Genomic DNA, 26,812 nt, shown 5'->3' with positions numbered 1-26,812 from the left:
ATCATTCTCGTGAATCTTCTCTGAACCCTCTCCAATGTCAATATATCCTTTCTAAAATAAGGAGCCAAAACTGCACACAATACTCCAAGTATGGTCTCATGAGTGCCTTATAGAGCCTCAACCTCACATCCCTGCTCTTATATTCTATACCTCTAGAAATGAATGCCAACATTGTATTTGCCTTCTTCACAATCGACTCAACCTGGAGGTTAACCTTTAGGGTATCTTGCACAAGGACTCAGAAGTCCCTTTGCATCTCTGCATTTTGAATTCCCTCCCCATCTAAATAACAATCTGTCCATTTATTTCTTCCAACAAAGTGCTTTCCAGTTTACAGGATTTATTGGAAATATGATTCGATTTTTAAATAATTGTGTAAAAGTGTATTGATGTATTAATACATTAACATTCTTCAGTAAAAAAAAAAGCTCATCTGGCCCTACTGAAGCTTGAAGAGTTTTAATGGACTTTTACTGCAGAATGTATTGAATCCTGAGGAGATTCTCATGTTCACTTGTGCTGCCCCAGTATCAATCGTGATTCATCTACTTTAAGTCACTCTCCAGTGTGGATCATTGAATTGATAAAAATGTCTCTTGTAAGTGGTCATCCTTTGCATAAGTAACGCCAATCTACACTGAAGTGACAAAATTGAGTTTTTGTAATCCAGTTTGACGATATTTTAATTTTTAAAAAGTTTTTTTTTAAAAAAAATCACTTAAAATGGCATTAGCCAATTATATCGCTGGATTTTTTTTTCCCTGAAACTCCCTTGGTGTGAATAATGAATGGAGCCATAGGTCTCAGATGATGAGTTACCATTTATTGTGTTGGCCTATTCACATTCACTGCTGCTGGTCTGTAAATAACCATCAGTGCTCCTACATATTGTTCATTTTACAATTGCCTGTAGTTCGACATTAGATGAAGGACTGTACCAAGCTCATTAAAGAAGATACATGTCAGTATAAACATTAACTGAATGCTTGGGGTTTTTCGTACACTTGCTTTCAGAATTATATTCCACTGAAAAGACTGGAACCACATTGTGGAAATGAAGTGTAATATGCAGTTTATTTATTCTGTTTCTGTCTCTTGCTGCATGAAGCTCAACAGTAGTTGTACTTTCTACTTGATATACTAATAGAGTGGACTATAGAATGATAGAGCAGATATCTCCAGTCATCAGTTCACTGCAATTCATCGTGTAGTTTTCTGGAGCAGTCCCTCTGTGCTCGTTCTGTGGGTTCTGAAGTGGCAGATGAGGTGAATAGAAAGCGACTCTAGGTGGTAGATGGGGCTGGGGGTAGGTATCTGGTTGGCACAGTACTCCCTCCATCACTTGCAGAGGCTTTGGTATGTTCCCAATTCAAGGCCTTCATGTTCTCAATATGACCCTCAATCATCTTCCATTTTGAGTCACATGGACTGGCGCCTTAATAATCAATGCTGAAGTTGCATCCTTGACTCCTTTTCCTGTGTCGGCCTGATAATCTCCTTTGTCAGAGCTAGGAATAGAATGAGGTCTGGAAGGTCCCATTCTAGCTCTTTACTGTAAGCAGCAAGTACTTTATAAAAACGGTTGCAAGGTTTGCTGAGGGTACTGCTCCTTGGTTAAGAAAGGAATCAGATTCAGGAACACCTTCTTCCCTTCTGCCATCCAGTTTCTAAATGAATATTGAAATCATGAACACCATCTCACTTCTTTATGTTTCTGTTTTTGTACTATTTTTAATTTAACTATTTAATAAACATATATATACTTACTGTAAAAATGTATTTATTCTATACTTGCCATGTATTGCATTGTTCTGCTGCTGCTGTTAACAAATTTCACGACATATCGACATATGCCGGTGATATTAAACTTGATTCTGATTCTGATTCTTGGGGGTGGGGGCATTGTATTTGGGATCTCAGGGGACCACTAACATCAATTTTGTGAAATTGTGCAAAACAATTCCTCTGGCAAATCATTGCTCCTTCCTCGTGGAGATTGTGGTAATCTTCATGATGAGTCAAGATAACTAACATAACACCATCAACTGCTGCATATTTCTATTTCACTGGCCTTCCTGTCCATGTTGCTTGTTGCATTGCTGCCCTTCTCATGTCTTTCTTGTCCCAGAAGCACCATGATTATTCTAATAGGCGGAACAAGCTGTACAGATGTCATAGTTATTACCTGAGCTCAGCTCTGATTAAATAGTGTCCACTTTTGCTTCATTCAGGCACAATCTGAGATGCTGAGGTCTTGCATCAAGTGCCCAGATTGCTCTGGGCTGCTTTGCTACTTTGTAGACCTTATTCCTGAGGTAGTGGTCTATCAGCAATTATAGAGGATGAAGTAGGAGGGAAAATGGTAAATGAAGCCATCAGTTGAGAGGATTTCAGCCCTGGTACAGATTGTTAGAGCTTCGTTAACCTTATGATATAGCATGTCTTCTCCAGATTAAGATTGAATTTTGTTTTAAAATCATATGTGCATCAAATCATACAGCAAAATGTATCATTTGTGTCAAATCAAATCATGAGGATTGTGCTGGGCATCCTTCACATACGTGAGGAGTAAAAATCTTTATGTTACATCTCTGTCTGAATGTGCAATGTGAAAATTATTGTAATTTGTAATAGATAGTATGTACTGTAAGATATACAACAGAACAGTCAATATAGCTTAGAAATACAATTATGTCAGCCTGCATTAATCAGTCTGATGGCCTGGTGGAAGAAGCTGCCCCAGAGCCTGTTGGTCCTGGCTTTAATGCTACTGTACCGTTTCCTGGATGGTAGCAGCTAGAACAGTTTTCGGTTGGGGTAGCTCGGGTTCCCAATGATCCTTTGGGCCCTTTCTACACACCTGTTGCTGTAAATGTCCTGAATAGTGGGAAGTTCATATCCACAGATGTGCTGATGATGCCATGCTTTTGGCACCAAGATAACATGCACACAACTCACTAGCCTTAACTGTATGTCTTTGGAACGTGGGAGTAAATTGGAGCACCTGGACGAAATGCGCGGTCATAGGGAGAACGTACAAACTCCTTACAGACAGTGGCAGTAATTGAACCCCGATCTTACAGCCATTGCTGTAACAGTGTTAACTAATAGTTCAACACTGTGCTGCTATGACACCCCTATATTAAAAGTTCTCTCACTCCTTCACATTTACATGTGCATCTCATCTTTGTCCTGTCTTTCAAAAGTAGTTGCAAATGTTGTCAAAGAAAACAGCTTTAGACCTTTCAGTGTTTTTTCATTGACAACCTGTGTTCTTCCCTTTACAGTGATCGTGCCATTTGAGCTTGTTGGTCTGATCCAGTGCTGCAGTTTGAGAAATGGCATGAGATGGCTGGATGGTAAAACTCAATGGGCACAATATGGCTGTATGTCACGATGTATCTCTTGTCCTGTTGCATTCACAGCCTAATGTAGCATCCTTTTTGTCCTCGTCCTGGCTTCTGACAGAGCTCTTGGAAAAGCTGCAATAACGCACAAGCAGACCCCTGACTACCATGAGTACCGGGCATTCTGTGTGCACGAAATTCTCTGTGAGTGAAATTTCTTTATGAGGCCAGGAACATCAGTGAGTGGCTCCGACTTTCTTTTTTGTTATAGTGCAATCCTGTGGAGTGTAGAAGGGATGCCAGTGTCCTCTGTAGACTAAACCCTTGTAGCAGCTTCTGAAAGACAGTGACACTAGCACAATCTTCCCATGGAACTTCTCTCAAAGGAACCTTAGCTGTGTGTTGGCTCCAGTGTGTCCTGCTCTGCTGTGAAGAAAGCCTCTGGGCTGCTGCACGAGTCTTTCAATTTACATACAGTACCAAGTTCCCCGTGTCCTGCACATGTTTCATCCTCTGCAGGCAACAATTTAGTAGCAGCTGTGTATGGTACCAAATGTTTAGGGTCGTAAACGGTGGGACAAATTTGCTGCAGTATTTCCAAGTGGATCCCCTCATCAAACTTCATTCACTGTATGTGTGTCTGTATCCTTAGTACTTGCAGTATAACGCCCATGCTCTTTGAGAACGGCAAAGAGAAAGTGCCTGATCACACATTCAGTGAAGTTACCAAGTGGGTGAATGTAGAGGATCTTTCTGGCAGCAACTTCCAGTGGAGTACAAGAACAGCACTGTCTGCCGGCATTTGGTTTACAGCACACTAGCTGTTGATCAATAATGCTGGATAGAATGAGATAAGATAAAGTATGTCCCTTCGTTTGTGTATCCTCATCATTTCCCACTTCTCCTCCTATTGCCTACTCGCCCTCTATGCTCTGTTACTTCTGTCCAGCAGTGGATGGGATGCATACACTGGAACATTTACCACCTATCACTATTCTTTCTAATCCTGCCCTCTCTTCCCTGTGAAACAGGCACCAAAAGAGATGGCTACTTATGTGCAACAGGGAATGGTAGCTGGTGACTGTGGAGCCTTTGCTCCAGAAATAAGGTCTTCAGAGAAGGGAAGGAGTAATTTGCTCTGGGGAAAAAAATTAAAACACATCTGCCCATATCATTTCTTATCCCTTCCCTAGAAATGGAACTAATTAGAGCAAGGAGCATTTCACTGGTGATGTAGCTGATGTGGGTGCTCTGAAACATGACCCAGAATTTAGGCGGTTGATAAATTGTGCGTTGTTGATTGCTCAGAACTTTGTAAGACTGGAATGTGGCATCCTATTGCGCCTACTTGTCATTTGAGAGAAAATCCCACATAATAGGTAGCTCTGACTATATGATAGCAACTGTAGAGTTCCAGATAAGAAATAGTCATACTCCTGACCTCAGGTTGAGAGGCATATAAAACTGCAATAATGCTGCTTAGCTCCAGTGGACAAGATGACTACTGGGAGAAGACTCCGTCTTAATTTGATTAGCAACTTAGTTTAAAGTGTACTGGAATTGGATTTAATATAATTGCCTATGATTAATTTCAATGGCCTGTTTCTCAGCTCTTCTGTATGTGTCATGAATATGGTTTCTCATGCTGTCATTGTACTGATGAGTTCCCTTTAATCCCTTGCTGCACTGCCACCAGCTGTAATACTGCCAGCACTTACACTTCATCTAAACTAGATTGGATTGATGGCACATTGCTCTTCAAAAAGTGTTTCTTGGCTCATTTAATCCATGATGCCTCCATGATGCGTGGCATGTTAGTACATCAACTCACAGTGTGACAGAACGCAGGATACAGGCTCCCTTCAGTAATTGTTAATCTAACTGTTCGTGTGCAGCTGGCAACAGAATTTCAATATTTTCACTCGATCCGATAGTAATGAATCTTCTTGTTGAATGACCATGAGCCACAGTGATGTTTGTCAAGGAGAGACGTCTCTATATTTCCTCAGAGAGTGGTGGTATAGAGATTTTATTTTACTGGACTGGATTAATGATGTGAAGAGGAGTTCAAATCCCACCTCAGCCGTAGACAGTCTTAAATATAGTTAATAAAATAAATACTGGACATAAAGTAAGGATCAGTGATAGTGATTGAGAAACTGCCAGGTTGTTATTTTTTTTATAAATCCTCTGTTTTAATTCTCTTTGGGTGAGAAAATTGCCTCCTGACTTATATGGCCTTTAAACCCACAGAAGCATGGTTGGCTCTGAAGTGGCTGATCGAGACACTCAGTTGAGTGACATTTGAGAAGCGTAGCAAGCATTGGTGGCTCTAACCACATATAATGAAACAAAATGGATTGTTTAGTGTAAACTGTGGCTTGGAAATGGTGCCCCCAGGGTGCGGCCCTGTGGACAACCAATTCCAGACTGGTATTGATGGCTGAGGCATCGTGGGAGATGGAACATCAGGATTTTGCTGGGTGGAGGTCTCTGTAGTCAAGCGGTCGCACTCTCGCCTTCTTTCTCTCGACGGTGGGAGAGTTTGCTGCCAATTCTCGAGTCGGAGACTCTCAGAATAAAAAAACGACGCTGCAGACTGTAATATTGTAACAGCGACTGTCAGTTTCCCCTATCGATGTGAAAATATGTGATATCTCTGTGTCCCTTGGTAGTGAGAGAGGGAGCCTGTAGCATGTACAACTGTCAGGTGAACAATAGTTTTTGTTGACTGCAGATCATGGTCTTTCTTTGGCTGCTTTGCTATTGCTTGGTGGGTGGTGGGCACTGTCGCTTTTGGCTGAAACAGGCTGGCGGGGAGAGGTTGATGCTGCTGCTTGGGGGGGAAGGGGGAGAGGGGGCTTTGGGGTTCTAACATTTTTCTGTCATTCATTGTTTTGGAGTGCTTCTGTGTTTTGTGGATGTCTGCAAAGGCCAGTATTTCTGGTTGTATACTGTATACACTCTCTGATAATAAACAAAACCATTTGACATGGCCACAATACTCCCAGTCCTCTTGATCAACCTGTCTGAAGCTGTACTCACCTGTTTGCCTGGTGCATATGATTTTGTCATTTGTGCTAAATGACTTGGAGCCATGGCAGGATTGTATGAAACCACATTTTTAAGACTGGTGGCCAAAGGTTCTTAAGGGAAGCTGGGATGCACTTCTTGAGAAGCAAAGACTCTCAGAACTTTTAAGAAACATATGGATGAGCACTTGAGTTGTTGAGGCATTGAAGGCATTGAAGACCAATGGCTGGTAAATGGAGTTAGCATAGAGAGTATTTGATGGCTGGCATGGATATGGTGGGCTGAAGGACCTCTTGGTATTGTAGTACTCTATGACTATGCTCATAACTTGCCATATGTCTCATTCAAACATGACAAAGTCAGAGACCAACCCTGGTTCAGTGTGGAATGTAGAACAACATGCAAAGAGCACCAACGCACAAATCGAAAAATAAGTTACCATTCTGGTGAATCTGTTTCTTTACTATATACATGATAATCAATGAAGATCACATCCAAAAAAACTGAGTATAGCAATCATATTATACACTCAGTAGCCATTTTATAAGGTATCCCCTGTACTTAATAAAGTAGCCACTGAGCGTATGTTCTCATTCTTCGGCTTCTGTAGCCCATCCACTTCAAGATTTGACATGTTGTGTGTTCACAGATGCTCTTCTGCACACCACTGTCGTAATACGTGATCATTTGAGTTACTGTTGCCTTCCTGTCAGCTTGAACCAGTCTGGCCGCCCTCCTCTGACCTCTCTCATTATCAATGCATTTTCACCCACAGAACTGCCACTCACTGGATATTTTTTTGTTTTTTTTTTTGCACCATTTGCTGTGTGTGAAAGTCACAGGAGATAAACAGTTTCTGAGATACTCAAACCCACCCTTGCTTGGAAAGCTACTGTCACTCCTTCATTGCTGGGTCTAACTCCTCAAACTTCTAATCCAGTAACACTGTCTGAATACTTCCACAGAATGGTGACGGTAATTCAAGAAGGCAGCTCACAATTGGGACAAATGTGCAGTCAATACATGCAAGCTTGCTGTGACACCCACATCTTGTAAATGAGTAAATATGTACTGATTTTTTAAAAGACTGTTGATAAAGTACCACACAAGGTGGTTGCGTAACGTGAATTTGCTCATGGGAAGTTGGGTGACATGTAAACTTGGATAGATCGGTTGATTTTTTTGGTTTTCTGACTATTGATAGTGGATACTGACCTCAAAGCTATTCAAATAGTATATGAATGGCTCAGATGAACCAGCGTATTGGGGCATGAACTATTTATAATTGTAGACATTAATTTAGGGGCCAGATTTATGTTAACAGATTTGCTGATGCAAAGCTAGGTGGCAAAGTGAACTGTGGGGATACAATGGTCTATAAAGGGATGTTGGCGTGTTAAATGAATGGGCAAAAAGGAAGCAGCATATAATGTGGGAGAATACAAGGTAATTAAGTTTCATGTAAGCTGAGAAGCAGTAATTTCTAAATGGTGAGGAACTGGCAAATGTTGTTGAATAGAAGGATTTTCAAATGCAGGTTCATGACCTTCAGGAAGTAAACAACCAGATGCGGGAAGCAAATAAAGAGGTAAACTGTACATTGTTCGTCATCCAGGGTATTGGAAGACAAAAGTAAAGAAGTCTCACAATGATTGTAGGTGTCTTTGGTTGGAGTTCTTTAAGCATATTTTAATTTTGATCTCCAAAGATAAAGAATAATATCCTTGCCTTGAAGTTACATTAATATAATTTGTTTGAAGCAACACAAGACGCTTGGCAAGTCGGGCAGCCTCAAAGGAAGGAAATGGACAGTTGATGTTCTGGGTTGAGACACTTCATCAGCTCTGGATAGAAGGAGGAGAGACTGCCAGTGTAAAAGATGTTTGGGACAAGAGCTGGCAGGTGATAGATGAATTACTCCCCTCACCTGGATCCACCTATCACCTTCTAGCCTTTGCTCCCACCCTTCCCCATGCTGACTGTCTCCCCTCTTTCTTTCTAGAGCTGATGAAGGGTTTCAACCCAAAACATCAACTGTCTATTTCCTTCCTTTGATGATGCCTGACCCACTGAGTTCTGAGTTTCTCCAGCTTTTTGTGTGTTGCTCCAGATTCTGTACATCTAACATGAGCTTTTAAATTGTTTCTAATGAAAAGGTAGAGGAAACTATATATATATAGGTTTTCTCAGGGACAAGAAATGAGTTATTTGAGACATACAAAGTTATGAAAGTGCGTAATGTGGAAGCTGCCAAAATTATTTTCTTAGATTGTTTCTAGTAAAGAGACAAAGGAAACTATATATGGTGGTGTTCTCCAGAACAAGAGGTGAGTTAAGTTGAGACATACAAAATTATGAAAGAGGTTAATATGGTAGCTGCCAAAAGTTGCATCTGCAGACTGTAAACCTAACACAAGGAATCGGTGATTTATGACAAAGTGCAAGAGAAATTTCTCTACTCAGAAAATTGGAAATGTCATCACGCTCACTCCTAATCCAACAACCCGGTTTGAAACAATACAATAAGAACAGCCACTTGCACATGAGCCTGGATTAAATTATTAGCCAGCTCTGGTCCTCACTTTTGATCGCCGTTGCCTTTATTTCCCTGAAGGTGAATAACGGTAGTTCCAATTGTAATGCGCATCTTAAAGGCACTGGAGCAGTTCCCTTTAGAGACTCCGGCCCAAAACTCAGCTGCCTCCACATTGTATTTCCTGTTCGTCCTCCTGCAGTGTTGCACACTTACAAATTTCAAGCCCAGGCCTGATGTCTGTTCTGTGTTGTGAGTCCACTAAGTGCAACAATCTGTTTTTCACCTGGTTATGTGATTCCATATTGGGACAGGAAATGAGAAAATTCTTTGGGTGATTGTTGAGATTTTGCTCACAGTAAAAGCTGTGTGTTAAAGTAATCCAAATCATATCTTTCCTGTCATTTATGACTTCAAGGGTTTCTATAGATGAGATCAGGCAAAAACAAAATTGATGATTTTCACAACCTCAGATTGCCCCAAAGCTCAGTATAGGAATGAAGTATTTCTGAAGTGTTGATGGAAACTCTCGGTTTTTCAGTCATCAGGTCATAAGTCCACTCCAGAGACTCCAGCACAAATATCTAGATTTGTGTTCCAGTCCAATATTGAAAGAAAGCTACACTGCCAGAGATGCTGTTTCTCAGATGGGACATTAAAATCAGAATCAGGCTTATTATCACTGACTTAAGTCATGAAATTTGCTGTATTGTTGCAGCTGTACATTATAATACATAAAATATACTATAAATTATGATGATACAGTAAATATATAGAAATTAAATAAGTAGTACTAAATGAGCACAAAAAATAGTGAGGTTGTGTTCATGAGTTCTTTGTCCATTCAAAAATCTGATGGTGGAGGGAAAGAAGTGGTTCCTAAAACACCGACTGTTTTCTGGCTTCTGTATTTCCTCTCTGATTGTAGTAATGATGATATTGATGGGAACATGCCTGCTCCATAATGAGATCCTTTCTTTGTATGTTGAAGATGAGCAAGGGAGTTCTCTATGGTGTACTAGGAACTAGCTATTTCTTAAGCAATATCATTAAACTAGATTGTCATGATCCTACTTAATTAAGGTCCTTGCTTTGTGTAGACAGAATTTCACATGGGAAGCAGAATTTTGCCATTGACACCTCAAGCCTATTTTGCTATCCATCAAGATTCTGCTGAATTTCTTTGCATTTGTCCCACACCCCTCATCACCCTTGTAGTTTGAATCTTGTCACTTTCCACCTTCTTTCATGAATTTCAAAGATTCATGACCCTATAGAGAAGAAATTCTTCATCTTCAGCTGAAGTGGATGACGCTTTTTTCCTGAAACTATACCCTCTAATTCTAATACACCTAAAAGAAAAAAACAGCAACCATCCTGTCAAATCAACTCAGAATCCTTCATTTTTCAGTAAGATCACCTTACATTTTCCTTCAGTCCCAGCCTAAGTAACATTTCTTCATATGTAACCCCCTTCATCCCAAGTTTCAGCCTATTGTGTATATATATCTCCTTAAGTGTGGAGACCGAACTATGTGGCATACTCCATATGCAACCTCTCCATTGTCCTGTAATGTATCGAAACGTTGCTAATTTTATTCCCCATTCCCCTTGCAATACAGGCCAACATTCGATTAGCCTTCCTATTTACTTGCTATATTTGCATGCTAAATGATGTATTTACTATACCAAGACCCTCAGATCCAATTGTACGCCAACATTTTCTTGTCCCAAGTAGTAGTTTGCTTTTCCAGAGTAGATAATCTCACATTTTCCCACATTTTACTTTACGTGTCAACTTTTTACTCATTAATTTACCTGTTCATATTCCTTTGCAAGCTTTTAGTGTATTCCTCACAACTTTATAATCCACCTATCATCACCAAATGTTTCTGTGGTAGGCTTGGTCCCTTCATTCTAAGTAATACATATAGATTATAAATAGATGAGATCCCTGGCAGTACCATTTCTCCCACTGTTTCCACTTTTATTAGCTAGCCACCCTGCCAATTTATTACCCTAACTCTGTGTATACTTATCTTGTGCAGTAAGTGATATTTTTTAATCAAATCCCTTGTGTAAATCCAAATAGGTTCTATTCATTGGTTACCCTTTGTCCAATATGCTTCTTACACCTCCAGTAAGTTTGTCAAACATAATTTCCCTTTAATAAAAGCATATTGATTCTGCTGTCATATGATTGTCCAAATATCATAGTGTTACCTTCTTAGTAATAGATGACATCAGTCCCCAACAACAAAATAGATTAAAGTTGGCCAACAGTTTCCTGCTTTCTGCCTCATTCGTTTCTTGAATAGTGGCATTATGTTTGTTATTTTCTAATCTATTACAACAACTGAATCCGGGAATTATGGTTGGATTACAACCAATACATCCAGCACTTCCGTACCCACTTAATTAAGACTCTTTGATGCAGTCAATCCAGGGGATGTGGGCTTTTAGCCTCTTTAGCTTACCTTGTCTGGTGATACAGATTGCTTTAAGTTCCTCCCTTCCAGAAGCCCCTTTATTATCTATTCTTATTGGGCTGTCTTTTAGTGTCTTCTGCCATTAATCCAGAATAATTACTTAGCATCTCTGCTGCTTAGCTTTCTCCCATTATTGATTCCCCTGACTCATCTTTTAAAGGACTAGCATTTAGCTACCTTCTTTATATACTGCATTTCCAACATCAATAACAACACTTCAGGACTAATTAATTCATTGCAATGTGCTCTGGGCAGTTTTGAGGTTGTGAACTTTTCTATATAGGTGCTGGCCTTTTCCTTCCTACCTGGTCGCTCACTCTGCTCCAGTTTTTGAGCTGAGAAGATCCAATGTGCTGTACTTTAACAGTTCCCTATAGTGATGTTTCCATGCTACAAGCGAATTTGTGTTCGGTCAATTCTCTTAGATCCATACAGACCTCAATCCGAACTTGCATATAACTGAATCCGATGGAGATCTGTAGGATCAGAGTTGATTTTTCAAGTGGTTGACTATTTGTGAATAATCAAGCAAACTACAGTGAAAAAATATATCAATTTACTGCCTCCAGGAATCAGTGGTGTAGTCCCCATAATTCAGAGCATGTGCAACTTACTGTTTAAATACTTACGGTATCTGACAACCAGACTGTAGTAAGTTATGAGCCATATGTACGTATATCACATCCTTCATTACATCTGCACTCATGGAATTACAGTGCTGCAGGTGGTCATTCAACCCATTCAGCTGGCGCTAGCAGTGAAAGTCATGCCTTTCATTTTATTTTACTTGCTCATGCCATATTACTCATTACAAAACTGTATATACAAATTTTTAAACATTGTACTTTGAAAAAAACCTCTTGTCCTCTGCTGCCATCACTAGTTCTAGCCCATTCAGTGACCTAACAACCTCTGCATGAGGATCTCTGATGTAACTTACAGATCTATTTCGCCACTACACTGATGGTTTCATTTCTCAGTGGAGCTTTCACTTGGTTGTATGGATTCAATTTCGAGGTCATTCTTCAGTTTGATCATCGATGGTAATTAATTTGAAGTTTATTTATTGAGATTCGGCACAGAGTGGGCCCTTCTGGCCCCTCAAGCCAAGCTGGCCAGCAATCCCCAACTTAATCCTAGCCTAACCACGGGACAATTTACAATGACCAATTAACCTACCAACTGATATGTCTTTGGACTGTAGGAGGAAACCGGAGCACCCGGAGCAAACCCACGGAGAATGTGCAAACTCCTTACAGGCAGCGATGGGAATTGAACCTGGGTCACCTGTACTATAAAGTGCTGCGCTACCATGCTGCCCAAATTTAGGTCCAGCAACTTGTCCCCTACCCAAATCGGATAGTATTGGAAGTTGGAGCAAACAACAAACTGCAGAGGAATTCAGCGGGTCAGACAGCATCTATGAAAGGAAATGCATGGCTGATGTTTCAGGTCTAGGCCCTTTGAATCTGAAACGTTGACTATAGGCTTCCCTTTTCAGATGCTTCTCAACCTGTTGAGTTCCTGCAGCAGTTTGTTTTGTGCTCCCAATTCCAGAATCTGCGGTTTCTTATCTCCAAAGCTGGAAATTAATAATTGCACTATCTCCTCGCTTCCTTCCATCACCATTTCCCCAACCCACCCAGTTGCAGAAAAAACAACATTCTTATCTGTTGTCCACTTATGGTACTGATCATCCCTGAAAAAGTAACTTCAGGCGTTATTATTAAACTTTCTCCTTACTTGTGCTTCTTCTAAAGAAAAATGGCAGATGGATGACTTTGAAATTGAGAAAGATGAGTCAAAGTGCTAAGTGTTGTAACTGAGGGATTTGTGTCCAAATACAAAATTTCATAAAAACTTGTGGACTAGTATTTAAAAAATAAGAACAATTTGGGATGTGTGGGCTGTCTCAGAAGAATGAGGAGTGGAACTGACTATAGTTCTCAGGGTTCTCTGTGAAGATTTGTGCTCAATTCTTGGCACCACAGCTGAGCAAGGACATCCGTCTTGGATGGGGTACTGCACATATTTACAGAATTGCACCAGGGTTGACAGGGTTAAATTCCACGGGATGAAATCTCCTGTTACAAAGGCTTCTTTTGCTGAGTCTAGGCTTGTGTTCTCTTGGGATTATCAAATTCTAACAGGTACTGCAGTGCTTCATGATGGGATGTAATGGAGAGAAATTATTGCTGTAGTCAAGAAAAAGTGGGGATAAACTTTAAATAAAATTTAGGATTGCTGCCATGAACAATTTAGTTGCAAAATATTAATAAGACTGCTTCAAAACATGGATGACATATGAAGGGGAAGGGTGCAAAAAGGAAGAAGTTAGTGGAAAAAATTTACAGTTTTGTTTAGGTAACTGCATTAAGAAATATGAAACTAAAAAGTTAAGATTGAAACCAGCTCAAAGATCACTATTTTATAATGACTTAATTTGAGAATCTTATTACATTATGAAATCTTCAGTCTGTTTCAGTCTTTGCTTTCAGTGCTGAAAAGCCCAAAATCCTGCAATATTTCTCCGGTGCCTGAGATCAGACTTGTGGTACTTCTCTGAATTGTGTATGGGGATTGAACATCCCTCTTGTGTGTTGTTTGACCTAAAGTCAAGCAGTACACAAGGCACCCAACTGAAATTCTCCCCACCCACGTCTGGTCAGATGTGGGAACTTGTAAAAAAAACCATGTGACCTCATGAGGGCTTACTGTGAAAGTGAACCACCAGTCTCCAGAGTATACAGTTTGCTGTTTGTTCCGTTCAGTCTGTGCTGTTTCTTATTATAAAAATGGCCTTCTCTGTCTGAACACAAGGGATCAACAACAAAAATCTCTCTTTAACTAACTTCAAAATATGATCATTTTGATCATTTCAGCCAGTTAAGATTTAACCCATGTACTATATGGACAGACTTTTCTGTTTAATCAACAAATATTATTACAACTTTTTTTTATATAAAACATGAATTCAATCAGAACTACTGACTTTTTCAAACATTGGAGGGAAGGAAGGATCAGTAAGAGACAATTTCTTGGAAGAATGCGATTAGATTACTAGATGCCTTCTTGGATGTGGGGGCTGCTCTGGGTGAAGTTCACAAGCCAGTAACAGCTGTATTACTCACTGCAGCCCACACGACCATTAGTTGGTAGCTGGAAACAAGCTGAGCAGTGCATCCGTGTGGGATGGAGGTGTTTGACCCAAATTGACAGAAGGTAAGTTCAGGTGACACTGAAGAGATTTGTCTCTGGAATGTAATAAACCGTCTCACTGCAGAATATTTTCAGAATTTTTCTCAAGGTGTACTATTGATCATTTTAGGCTGAGTTCCTCGACTGATTTATAGTTAAGAAAGGCACTTGTGATACGTTTGTGTGCGCACCATTCCGATACAAAACCGTACACACTTATAAGTAATTAGTAAACCACTAACTGTCTGTTTGCAAAAAAATATAATAAATAGCTGATTTGAAATCATTGACTACAACCAAATGTAACTCTGTTTCTTTACTGGGTGTTTTACAGCAATACATCAGGTACCATTGTTTGCAGTATCTGCATTGACAGGTTTTGGATTTCAAATAGCAGGGAGAAAAGAGAATAGAGTTAACACCTGGCCCCTGTCTCTGTGTGACTAGTCCATGCACGTGGTCTAAGCAATTGGATGAGCATGTCCTTTTCCTGGCCCTCTGCCTCTAGCTGAGTGTGAAACACCTCCTCTAGTGCACTCCTCAGAGATCAGACCCGGGTTGGAAACTTGAACTACACTGCGAAATCCTGCCAATATATGGAGCAACTCGGTATTGTAAGCATCCTCAGTGGGCTGGTAGGACTCGGGATATTAATAAGGAAACTTCCCTTACCTGCTGAGTTCCTGCAAACGCTATAGTAGGGGAGCGTACTTTGAGCGTATTGTATATTCATAGTAGATTTAGAGCAAGTTCAGTTGTTTCCTTTTTGAATTGATCGTATCTCACAAATGATACTTACAGTATCAAGCTTTGAAACTAAAAGAAGGTCTTAAAACATTTTGGTTAGGTGTAATTAGTCATTTAGCCCACTGTGGCTGAGTCAACCATCAAGCACCCATTAACACTAATCCTATTGTTTAATTCTTCCCACATTCACATCAACGCCACACCTGCATATGAGGGTCAATGTACTGTGGCCAATTGGCCTACCAACCCACGTGTTTTTGGGATGTGGGTGGAAACCAGAGAGCATCCTGAGAAATTGCAAGGATTCGCAGGAGGAGGGACCGGACAAACTCCACACGGACAGCATTGGGGGTCAGGATAGATTTCGGCATGCTGGAGATGTGAGGCAACAGCTGCAGTACGCCACTTTCTGTCAGACCATGAGGCATTGTATTGCTCAAGAAAACATGTTGTGTGTTGGGAATAAGATGAAAGTGTTGGGAATTTGAATGTTTTAAAACCTCGGGTTTTTAAGTTCTCTAAACTTTCTAGAGAAGAAATAGTGTCTTGTGATCCTATTTCCATCTTTGCCATACTCATTAGAGTATGCAGCAGACACATAGGATTGGAGCCAGTTACATTTATTGGGCTAGTTCAAAAACCACTAAGTACTAGTTTGCAAAACATAATAAAACATTAATTTTTCTGATTAAAAATTGACTGCAACCAAATGTAACCGTTTTCTTTAACAAAACTTTTTAAAGTTAAGATATCCAGATTCAATAATTGCCTCATCTAATGTGAAGATATCAATATAACTCACTTTAAATAAGGAAAAGGAGATTAAGCCCCCTCTTTTCTTTGCTGAGTCAATCACAGAAGTGATCCATGTAGCAGCCTGCAATTTCCTGTTGGCCAGAAACTGTGTGAATAAAAAATTTGAAAAACAAACAGAAAACAGCAGATCTTTTCACATTTCTGGAGTCCTCTACAAACCACTAACTCTCTGCCCTGACCCAAGCTTGTATGTATTCAGGACTTTCTGCCAACTGATGGCAACTCCCACAAACCGATGTTTAGGAGCTTTCTAAGTGCGATCAAGTGTGGGGCTTGTTTCAAAATCCACCCCTAACCCAAAGCAGCTTTCATTTAATTTCAGGTCATGAATTAGTGTGGTGTCCTTTTGAAAGGAGTTTGCTTTGGAAGGCGAGATGTTTTCGTAATTGTTCAGCATAAAAGTATGGAGTTAACCTCATCCATAAATAATCTTGCACGCTAAATGAATCAGCAAACTAATAAATGATGAATGGAAAAGCAACGAAAGCAGCAAGTGCAACTCAGCAGGTCAGGCAGCATCTGTGGAACAATGCATTGTTTCAGGTTGCTGATCTTTCACCAAAAAGCATTTGAGATGGAATAGATTTTAAGCAAGTTCAAGTTTTTTGCCATTCGACCAGAGGGCGTGCATTGAAGGTGAGGGGGGTAGGTTCAAGGGGGATGTGAGGGTTAAGTTTTTTTACTCAGAGTCGTGGATGCCTGGAATGCACTGCCTGGTATAGTGGTAGAAGCAAATACATTGGAGGCTTTAAGAAAGAAATGTTTGGATAAGCACATGGGTGTAAGGGAGATGGAGGGATGTGAACATGGTGTAGGTAGGAAGAATTAGTGTTTGGGTGTTTTTGATTTGCTTTTTAGCTGGTTCGGCCCAACATAGTGGGCCGAATGGCCTGTTCCTGTGCTGTACTCTTCTACGTTCTAACTGTATACATGCATACCGCCAAACAAAACAGCATTCCTCTGGACCAAGGTGCTCAACACAGTACATATAACTCATACATTAAGTAATATTTCCAGAAATAAATTAACAAATGATAAAATATATTCCACTCCTGAATGTTTGGCATTTATGTAATAAATTTAATGACACAATTGTAGTGGGTGACTTCAGTCTGCAGGGGGATTGGGGAAGTCAGATTTGTGTGAGATTGCAAGAGAGGGAATGTATTGAATGCTTACGAAATGGCTTTTTAGAGCAGCTGATGGTTGAGCCTACTTAGGGAACTGCTATCTTAGTTTGGGTGTTGTGTAATAACCTAGATCTTATTAGGGAGGTTAATGTAAAGAAACCATTAGAAGGCAGTGATCATAATATGATTGCATTCCTACTGCAATTTGTGAGGGAGAAGCATAGGTCACATATGTAGTATCACAATGGAATAAAGGGAATTACAGAGGCATGAGAGAGGGGATTCCCCTGGTGGCTTGGAGAAGGATACTGGTGGGAATGATGCCAGAGCAGAAATGGCTGACATTTCCAGGAATAGTTCATAATGCACAGGATGGATATGTCCTGCAGAAGTAGTTCTCAAACAGTGGGGCTAGGCTACCGTGGCTGACAAAGGAAGTTACGGACTATATAATTGGATAGCTATATGGACAGGAAAGGAATGGAGGGTTATGGGCTGAGTGCAGGTCGGTGGGACTACGTGAGAGTAAGCGTTCGGCATGGACTAGAAGGGCCGAGATGGCCTGTTTCCGTGCTGTAATTGTTATATGGTTATATGGTTATAAGATTGACATTTGCCATAAGACGTATTTACATCACAAGTTAAAAAGCAAACAGTATGGTGCTACTGACACTTCATACATACTGAGCATTTGATGGCTCTGGGCCTGTATTCACTAGAATCAGAAGAATGGGAGGTGACCTTATTCAAACCTATTGAATGATAAAAGGCCTTGGTAGAGTGGATGTGGAGAGGAGGTTTCCTATGGTGGGAGAGTGTAAGACCAGAGGATGCAGCCTCAGAATAGAGCAGTATCTTTTTAGAATGGAGATAGGGAGGAATGTCTTTGGCCAGAGAGTGGTGAATCTGTGGAATTCTTTGCCATGGGCAATTGTGGAGGCCAAGTTGTCATGTATATTTAAGACAGGGGTTGATAGATTCTTGATTGATCGGGGCATGAAGGGATACGGGGAAAAAGCAGGATATTGGAACTGAGAGGAAAATTGGATCAGCCATGATGAAATTGCAGAGCAGATGCAATGGGCCAAATGTCCCAATTCTGCTTCTATGTCTTAAGGTCTTATAATAAGACCCGACCTGGAGATCTTTTATTCAATACTTTCATTTAATGTAATTTTTTTTCTCCTCTTTTTTTTGCTCTGTATTTATATACCCTTCTTGTTTTTTTTTACTGTTTTTAATAGAGGTCGGGATTGAGGACGTGATTTTAAGTTTTTTTAACTCTGTTTGGTTCCAAGTTAGCCCATTGCTTTGCTTTGCTTTTAGTTAGTTGCACGGTGGGTTTTTTTTGGGTTTTTTTTTTCCTTTTCTCTATTGATATATATATATAAAAATTAGTATACTATTATGTTACCTTGGTACGTTATGTTTAAGCTACATTGTTTGTATCATTTTTTTTGTATTAACATCTCCTGTAATTTTATTATATTCTAACAGTGTATTAGTGCCTATATGGCTTACATTTTTGTATACTTATTCAATAAAAAGATTTAAAAAGAAAAGAAAGAAAGAAAGACCTGGGTGGATGGTAGCATGGAGTTCAGTAGTCTCACATACTGGAGAAAGAAGTTGTTTCCCATCCCAGCAGTCCTTGTTCTAATACTAGATGGTGGGCGGGGGGGGGGGTGGGGAGTCAAAGAGATTGTGGGACAGATGTGAGGAACCCTTTGCAATGCTAAGGGCCCTGTGTATGCAACAATCCTGATAAATATCTCTGATGGGTGGAGGAGAGACCCCGATGATCCTCTCAGCAGTCCTCAAAATCCTTTGTGGGATCTTGCAGTCAAATGCTTTGCCATTCCTGTACCAGACAGTGATGCAGCAGGCCAGGGCACTCTCACTGGTGCTGCTGTAAAAACTGCTTCGCATGGGGAGTGGGAAGTGGGGAGGAGGTAGAATCTCATCTGCCTTAATCTCCTCAGCAATTAAGGAGGAAGCAAAGGTTGGGGCATTTCATAACACAGTGTAGATACTGGAAGGAAAAACAAGGGTGGTCCTGGGACATATGAAGAAATCAAAATCAGGTTTAATATCACTGGCATATCAAAGGTACATTTAATGTCAGAGAAATGTATACAATATATATCCTGAAACGCTTTTTCTTGAATGAATTGACTTTATTTCTTACATCTTTCACGTACATAAGGAGTAAAAATCTTTACATTATGTCTCCATCGCAACCGTCTATGAGAACAGGGGATGAATGACAGTTAAATGTTAGAACCCCAAAGTGCCCCCCCAGCTCCCCTCCCTCCCACGCGTAAGCGGCAGCAAGCAACGATCCCCCCTCCCCCCACCAGCAAAAAAGAGCATCAGCACCCACCACCGAGCACTCAAGCGTGCAGCGAAGCAACAGCAAAGACACAGACTTGTGGTACCCCAAAGACTACTCGTTCCCCTGGTATTTGACATACCACTGTGTGTGTGTGTGTGTGTGTGTGTGTGTGTGTGTGTGTGTGTGTATGTGTGTGTGTGCGTGTGTCTCTCTCTCTCTCTCTCTTTCTCTCTTTCTCCCCCACTCTCTCCCTTCCTCTCCCCCTCTCCCTCTCCCTCTCTCCCCTCTCGCTCTCTCCCTTTCTTTCTCTCCCTCTCTCTCTCTCCCCCCTCACCCTCTCTCTCTCCCTCCCTCCCTAATAAGGGAGAAAGAGGTGTCTCTGTTTCACAGAGGGGAGACATAACAAACAACTCACTGGTTTACGATGTTAAAAGTCCGTTGCGTTGCTTTTTCTGAGCTCTGTGCCCAAAGATCTCCGGACTCTGGGCAGAAAGCCATACATCTTCCAACTCTCATGACACACGGATCTCCTGCCGGGACACCAACCTTCGAACTGCCCGTCTCCAGAGCTATGAGATCTTGGCCCTCCGAAGGCAAGCTGAGCTCTTTGGCCGTGTCCTTGGCATGTCAAATAACAGCCAGTTGTGAAACCCCAAGAGCGGGTCCCATTCCCGCAAAGAACCAAAGTCAGCGTGTAATTCCTGGTCAGGGTCTTCAAATGAACCCTGAAAGGGAAAAATAGAGATATTAAAGATAGAAATAGAGCTGTTTTCGAAGATGAAAGCAAAGGAGTCACCGTTAGTCGCCATTGTTTCCTCCTAAGCTCCTTCCCTTGTCATAGAATTTGTCTTTGCAGCAGCAGTACATAATAATAGAGAAAAAAATTAATTACTGTAAGTATATATTAAATAGTTAAATAAGTAGTGCAAAAATAAAAATTTTAAGAAGTAGTGTGGTAGTGTTCATGGGTTCAATGCCCATTCAGAAATCTGATGGCAGAGGGGAAGCACCTGTTCCTGAATTGTTGAGTATGTGCCTTTAGGCTCCTGTTCCTCCTCCTCAATGGTAGCAATGAGAAGAGGGCATGTCCTGGGTGAAGGGGGCCCTTAATGATGGATGCTGACTTTTTGAGGCATTGCTCCCTGAAGATGTCCTGGATACTATGGAGTCTACTGAACGTGACCCGTGATGGAGCTGACTAAGATTACAACTCTCTGGAGCTTCAATCCTGTGCAGTAGCCCTATCACCTCCCCCCCCCCCCCATCCCATACCAGATAAAATGAGATGAGGCTTTGGCAATGCATCTGGGGGAAAAACAGAATTGATCTCAGAATCTGTGCTCATTCTGAGCATTGGTTGTCATGTGTTGTTTCAAAGAGAATTTAGTGCCATACAGTGCCTGTAAAAAAATTTTCAACCCCTTTGGAAGTGTTCATGTTTTATTGTTTTACAACATTGAATCACAGTGGATTTAATTTGGCATTTTTTTGACGCTGATCAACAGAAAAAAATCTCTTTCGTGTTAAAGTGGAAACAGATACCTACAAAGTGATCTAAATTAATTACAAATATGAAACACAAAATAATCTGAAGGGGACATAAGTATTCGCCCCCTTCGAGTCAGTATTTAGTAGATGTGCCTTTGGCAGCAATTACAGCCTTGAGTCTGTGGATAGGTCTCTATCACCTTCACACAAATGGAAACTACAATTTTTCTCCATTCTTCTTTACAAAACTGTTCAAGCTTTGTCAGATTGCATGGGGATCGTGAGTGAACAGCCCTTTTCAAGTCCAGCCACAAATTCTCAATTGGGTTGAGGTCTAGACTCTGACTTGGCCACTCCAGGACATTAACTTTGTTGTTTTCAAGTCGTTCCTGTGTAGCTTTGGCTTTATGCAGCCACCACCATGCTTCATGGTAGGGATGGTATGTTTTTGATGATGTGCTGTGTTTAGCTCACGCCTAACATAGCATTTAGACTGATGGCTAAAAAGTTCAATTTTGGTTTCATCAGACTATAGAACCTTCTTCGAACTGACTTCAGAGTCTCCCACATACCTTCTGGCAAACTCTAGCTGAGATTTAATGTGAGTTTTAATCAACAGTGGCTTTCTCTTTGCCACTCTTCCACAAAGCTGAGACTGGTGAAGCACCTGGTAGCAGTTGTTGTATGCACAGTCTCTTCCCATCTCAGCCACTGAAGCTTGTAACTTCTCCAGAGTTGTCATAGGTCTCTTGGTGGCCTCCCTCACTAGTCCCCTTCTTGCATGGTTACTCAGTTTTTGAGGATGGACTGCTCAAGGCAGATTTCCAGCTGAGCCATATTCTTTCCATTTCTTGGTGATTGACTTAACTGTACTCTGAGGAATATTCAGTGACTTGGAAATGTTCCTGTATCCATTTCCTGACTTGTGCCTTTCAATAACCTTTTTGCAGAGTTGCTTGGAGTGTTGTTTTGTCTTCATGGTGTAGTTTTTGCCAGGATACTGACTCAACAACAGTTGGACCTGCCAGATCCAGGTGTAAAACCAATTGGCTGCACCAGTGATAATTTGGTGTGTCATGTTAAAAGTGGTGAATACTTACACAATCAATTATTTTGTGTTTTATATTTGTAATTAATTTAGATCACTTTGTAGGGATCTGTTTTCACTTTGACACGAAAGAGTCTCTTTCTGTTGATCAGCATCAAAAAGTGTCAAATTAAATCCACTGTGATTCAATGTTGTAAAACAATAAAACATGAACACTTATGGCGGGTGGGGGGGTGGTGCGGTGAATACTTTTTATAGCCACTGTAGGCTGAGTATACTGCCTGAAAATTCAACCCTGGTAAGGAATATAATATTAAAGACAATAAATGAATTTCAGAAGAGAAAACAACTTGAAAACAATATTCAGTTCTACTATTTAGGAATGAATCTCCAGGCACTGTAGCTTAATTTAGCTATTTTGTTAGGATGAAAATATCTGTGTCTTCCACATGTCTGAAGATATTTTATAACTTAATGAATAGAATATGCTTGTACTGCCTATACAGAGCCTTCCACATTTATTCCTTGTGATAATACCCAACGGTGGAGCTCTTTCTTTTGTCTGTCTAGACCAACTTGATTCTCTTCTTTATTTGTTTTTCAATACAGTCAACCATTGATTTATCAGTACTGTTTCTCAAGTGACTATTAATTTTGAGAAATCTGCAGTTTAGCAGATCACTGTCTCAGAATGAGAAGGATAATGTTTTCTGCACGGTTTCAATTTGATTTCAATGTTATTTGTTCAGAAGTAACCCTCACTGATATTAATTAGTGTCCAAGAAACCATTAAAATTTCAAACCAGATGCCGAAAAGAAGCTTTCAGGCTGAAAGAAGGCCATAGTTGGGAGCTTAACATCAAAGTATATTTTTTTGTATCGATAGGACAGACAGGAAGGCATAGGTGGTGGTGTGGCTCTTTTGGTAAGAGATGGAATTACATCTTTAGAAAGAGCTGACATGCAGTCAGGGAATGTTGAATCTTTGTTAGTAGAGCTAAGGAACTGAAAGGGTAAAAAGTAACATTATGAGAGTGATAGATAGGCCTCCAAATAGTAGCCAAGATGCGGGGTTGAGATTACAAAGGGAGCTGGAAGAGGCATGTAATAAGGGTTATGACACAATTGTAATGGGGGACTTTAATATGCAAGTGGATTGGGAAAATCAGGTTGGTGTCGGATCGCAAGGGAGGGAATTTGCTGAATGCCTAAGAGATGACTTTTTAGAGCAGCTATTGCTTGAGCCTACTCAGGGAAAGGCTAGATTGAATGTTGTGTAATAACCCAGATCTCATTAGGGAGTGTAACCTAAAGGAACCCTTAGGAGGCAGTGATCATAATATGATTGAATTCATAATGCAATTTAAGACGGAGAGGCATAAGTCATAAGTATTGCAATAGAATAAAGGGAATTACTGAGGATTGAGAGAGGAGCTTGCCCTTGTGGATTAGAGGAGAATACTGGCAGGGATGATGGCAGAGCAGAGGCGGCTGAAGTTTCTGGGAATAGTTCACAAGGCGCAGGATAGATATGTACCACAGATGAAGAAGTTATCAAATGGCAGGGGTGGGCAACCGTGGCTGACAAAGGAAGTTAAGAACTGCATAAAAGCCAATGAAATGGCAAGTAAGGTAGCAAAAGTGAGTGGGAAGTTGGAGGAGTGGGAAGCTTTTAAAATCCAACAAAAGGCAACTAAAAAAGCATCAAGAAGGGAAAAGATGAATTATAAGGACAGGCTAGCCAATAATATAAAGGATACCAAAAGATTTTTTCTGTTATATAAACAGTAAAAGGGATGTGAGAGTTAATATTGGACCACTGGAAAATGCTGCTGATGAGGTAGTAATGGGGGCAAAGAAACGGCAGTTGAACTTAATAAGTTCTTTGCATCCATCTTCACTGTGGAAAACACTAGTAGTGTGCCAGAGGTCCGTGAGGGCCAATGCTATTACAAAGGAAAAAATGCCAGGAAAACTCAAAGGTCTTAAAGTGGATAAGTCACCTGGGCCAGATGGACTACATCCCAGAGTCTTGAGAGAGGTTGCTGAAGAGTTAACAGATGCATTGGTCATGATCTTTCAAGAAGCACTTGATTCTGGCATGGTCCCAGAAGACTGGAAGATTGCAAATGTCACTCCACTCTTTAAGAAGGGACGAAGGCAAAAGAAAGGACATGATAGGCCAGTTAGCCTAACCTTACTGGTTGGGAAAATGTTGGAGTTTGTTATTAAGGATGAGGTTTTGAGGTACTTGGAGACTAATGATAAAATAAGTCAAAGTCAGCATGGTTTCTGTAAAGGGAAGTTTTGCCTAAGAAATCTGCTAGAGTTCTTTGAGGAAGTAAGAAACAGGGTGGACAAAGGAGAGGCAGTGGATGTAATTTATTTGGATTTTCAGAGGGCATTTGATAAGGTGCTTAACAAGATAAAACCTTATGGTGTTAGAGGGAAAATACTGGCATGTTTAGCAGAGTGGCTAACTGGCAGGAGGTGGTGTGTGGTAATAAAAGAGGCCTTTTCTAGTTGGCTGCCCGTGACTAGTGGTGTTCCTCAGGGATCTGCTTTGGGACTGCTACTTTTCACATTGTTTGTCAATGATTTAGATAATGGAACTGATGGCTTTGTGGTAGAGTTTGCAGATGATACAAAGGTAGGTGAAAGGATAGGTAGTACTGAGGAAGCAATGTGATTGCAGTAAATTGGAAGAATGGGCAAAAAAGTGGCAGATGGAATACAGTGATGGGAAATGTATGATAATACATTTTGGTAAAAGGAACAATAGTGCGGACCATTATCTAAATGGGGAGAAGGGTCAAACATCAGAGGTGCACAGAGACTTAGGAGTCTTTGTGCAAGACTCCCAGAAGGTTAGTTTACTGGTTGAGTCTGTGGTAAAGAAGGCAAATGCAATGTTGGCATTTATTTCAAAGGGAATTGAATATAAAAGCAAGGAGATAATGCTGAGCTTTCATAAGACACTAGTCAGGCTGCACTTGGAGTATTGTCAACAGTTTTGGGTCCCATATCTCAGAAAAGATGTCATCGGAGAGAGCCCTGAGGAGGTTTATGAGGATGAGTCTGGGAATGAAGTTAACATATGAGGAGTGTTTGGCAGCTTTGGGCCTGTACTCACTGGAATTTTAAGAATGGGGGGTACCTCATTGAAATCTACTGAATGTTAAAAGGATTAGATAGGGTGGATGTTTCTTATAGTGGGGGTATCCAGAACTAGAGGGCACAGCCTCAGAATTGAGGGGCAAGCCTTTAGACAGAGGTAAGGAGGAATTTTTTTTATCCAGAGAGTAGTAAATCTGTGGAATGCTCTGCCACAGACTGCGGTGAGGCCATGTCTGTGTGTATATTGAAGACGGAAATTGCTCGTTTCCTGATTAGTCAGGACATCAAAGGATATGGCGAGAAGGCAGGTGTATGGGGTTGAGTAGGATCCGGGACCAGCCATGATGGAATGGCCTAATTCTGGTGCTATGTCTTATGGTCTTACTGTGTGAAGTATTTCCTTCATGGAGGGACTGGTTGTGCAGGGATGTAGTGCCTTTTTCTGTCTGTTCATGGCAGTTTCCTCAAGCTTAATGGCTTTCCTGTGTCTTCTCTATGGAAATAGTCCAATCCATGTAATTATGTCTTTCGTCTAGCTGATGGTTATTTGAGGATTTTTAAGTAGTTGGTGACATATTGCTCACTTACATGGAAGTAATTCCAAGACCAACGGTAGTGTAGTGGTTAGCGCAATGCTTTGCAGCACCGGTGATTTCCGATTCGGGCTAATTTCCTGCCGTAAGGAGATCGTATGTTCTCCCTGTACCCGTCTGGGTTTCCTCCAGTGCTCCAGCGTTCCACATTCCAAAAGAATTACAGTTAGAGTTAGCGATGCCATGTTGTGTCGTATGCGTGGTGACTCTTGTAGGCTGCCCAACACAGTCCTCGCTGATTTACTTTGAAGCAATGACACATTTCACTATATGCTTTGATAAGTTGATGTACATGCGACAAATAAAGCTAATTTAAGAAAAGAAGTGTTCAATACATTTGGAGTTAAATCCCGAGTAGTAAAATTTCCATTTCTGCTTTCTTTATCAACTCAACAGAAGGTCAAAGGGGTGTTGAATCTTTCATATGACTAAATTCAGATTAGCTGCTTGAAATTTAAGGATTTGTTCACTCAGGGTGTCACAGATATTGAAGTGAATTTCTAATTCCTATCGTAGCACAAGTAATTTACAAGCTTTTGTAGGATCAGCTTGTTGGTGCTGAGTGGCATACCCGCTGCAGGGAATTATCTCTGGATTATTTTGATGGCTTTGAGGGCAGATGAAACTATTGATGTCAGCTGCACCATAGGTCACTCCAGTTCTGTCCAACACCTTGAGACTGTCTTAGAAACAATGCTAGAAAGTCAGCCATTAAGAGATGCAGGAGCTCTTGTTCATCCAAAGCACTGATATACATTCAGTGGCCACTTTATTAGGTACACCTGCACGTTAAAGCAGATATCTAATCAGTCAAGTGGGCACGTGGCCAAGTGGTTAAGGCATTGGACTAGCGACCTGAAGGTCGTGAGTTCGAGCCCCAACCGAGGGAACGTGTTGTGTCCTTGAGCAAGGCACTTAACCACACATTGCTCTGCGAC

General features: G+C 40.8%; 2 protein-coding genes across 2 annotated transcripts in view; one reads left to right on the top strand and one right to left on the bottom strand.

Annotated features, from left to right (window-relative positions):
* The window catches only part of bin3 (bridging integrator 3), a 206,833-nt gene that overhangs the window by 171,880 nt on the left and 8,141 nt on the right, over positions 1-26,812 (top strand). The gene's annotated exons all lie outside the window — the stretch shown is intronic.
* Positions 19,945-26,812, bottom strand: part of LOC134350988 (uncharacterized) — a 45,981-nt gene continuing 39,113 nt past the window's right edge. The window contains exon 3 of the mRNA XM_063056936.1: positions 19,945-20,353. Coding sequence (XP_062913006.1) covers positions 20,056-20,353 — 298 coding nt within the window. The 3' untranslated portion in view covers positions 19,945-20,055. The remainder of the gene's footprint in view (positions 20,354-26,812) is intronic.

Source organism: Mobula hypostoma, chromosome 8, assembly GCF_963921235.1.
Source record: "Mobula hypostoma chromosome 8, sMobHyp1.1, whole genome shotgun sequence".
In the NCBI taxonomy this organism is placed as follows: Eukaryota; Metazoa; Chordata; class Chondrichthyes; order Myliobatiformes; family Myliobatidae; genus Mobula; species Mobula hypostoma.
Note: the sequence above shows the minus strand (reverse complement) of the source record. Positions and strands in the feature narration are given on the sequence as shown.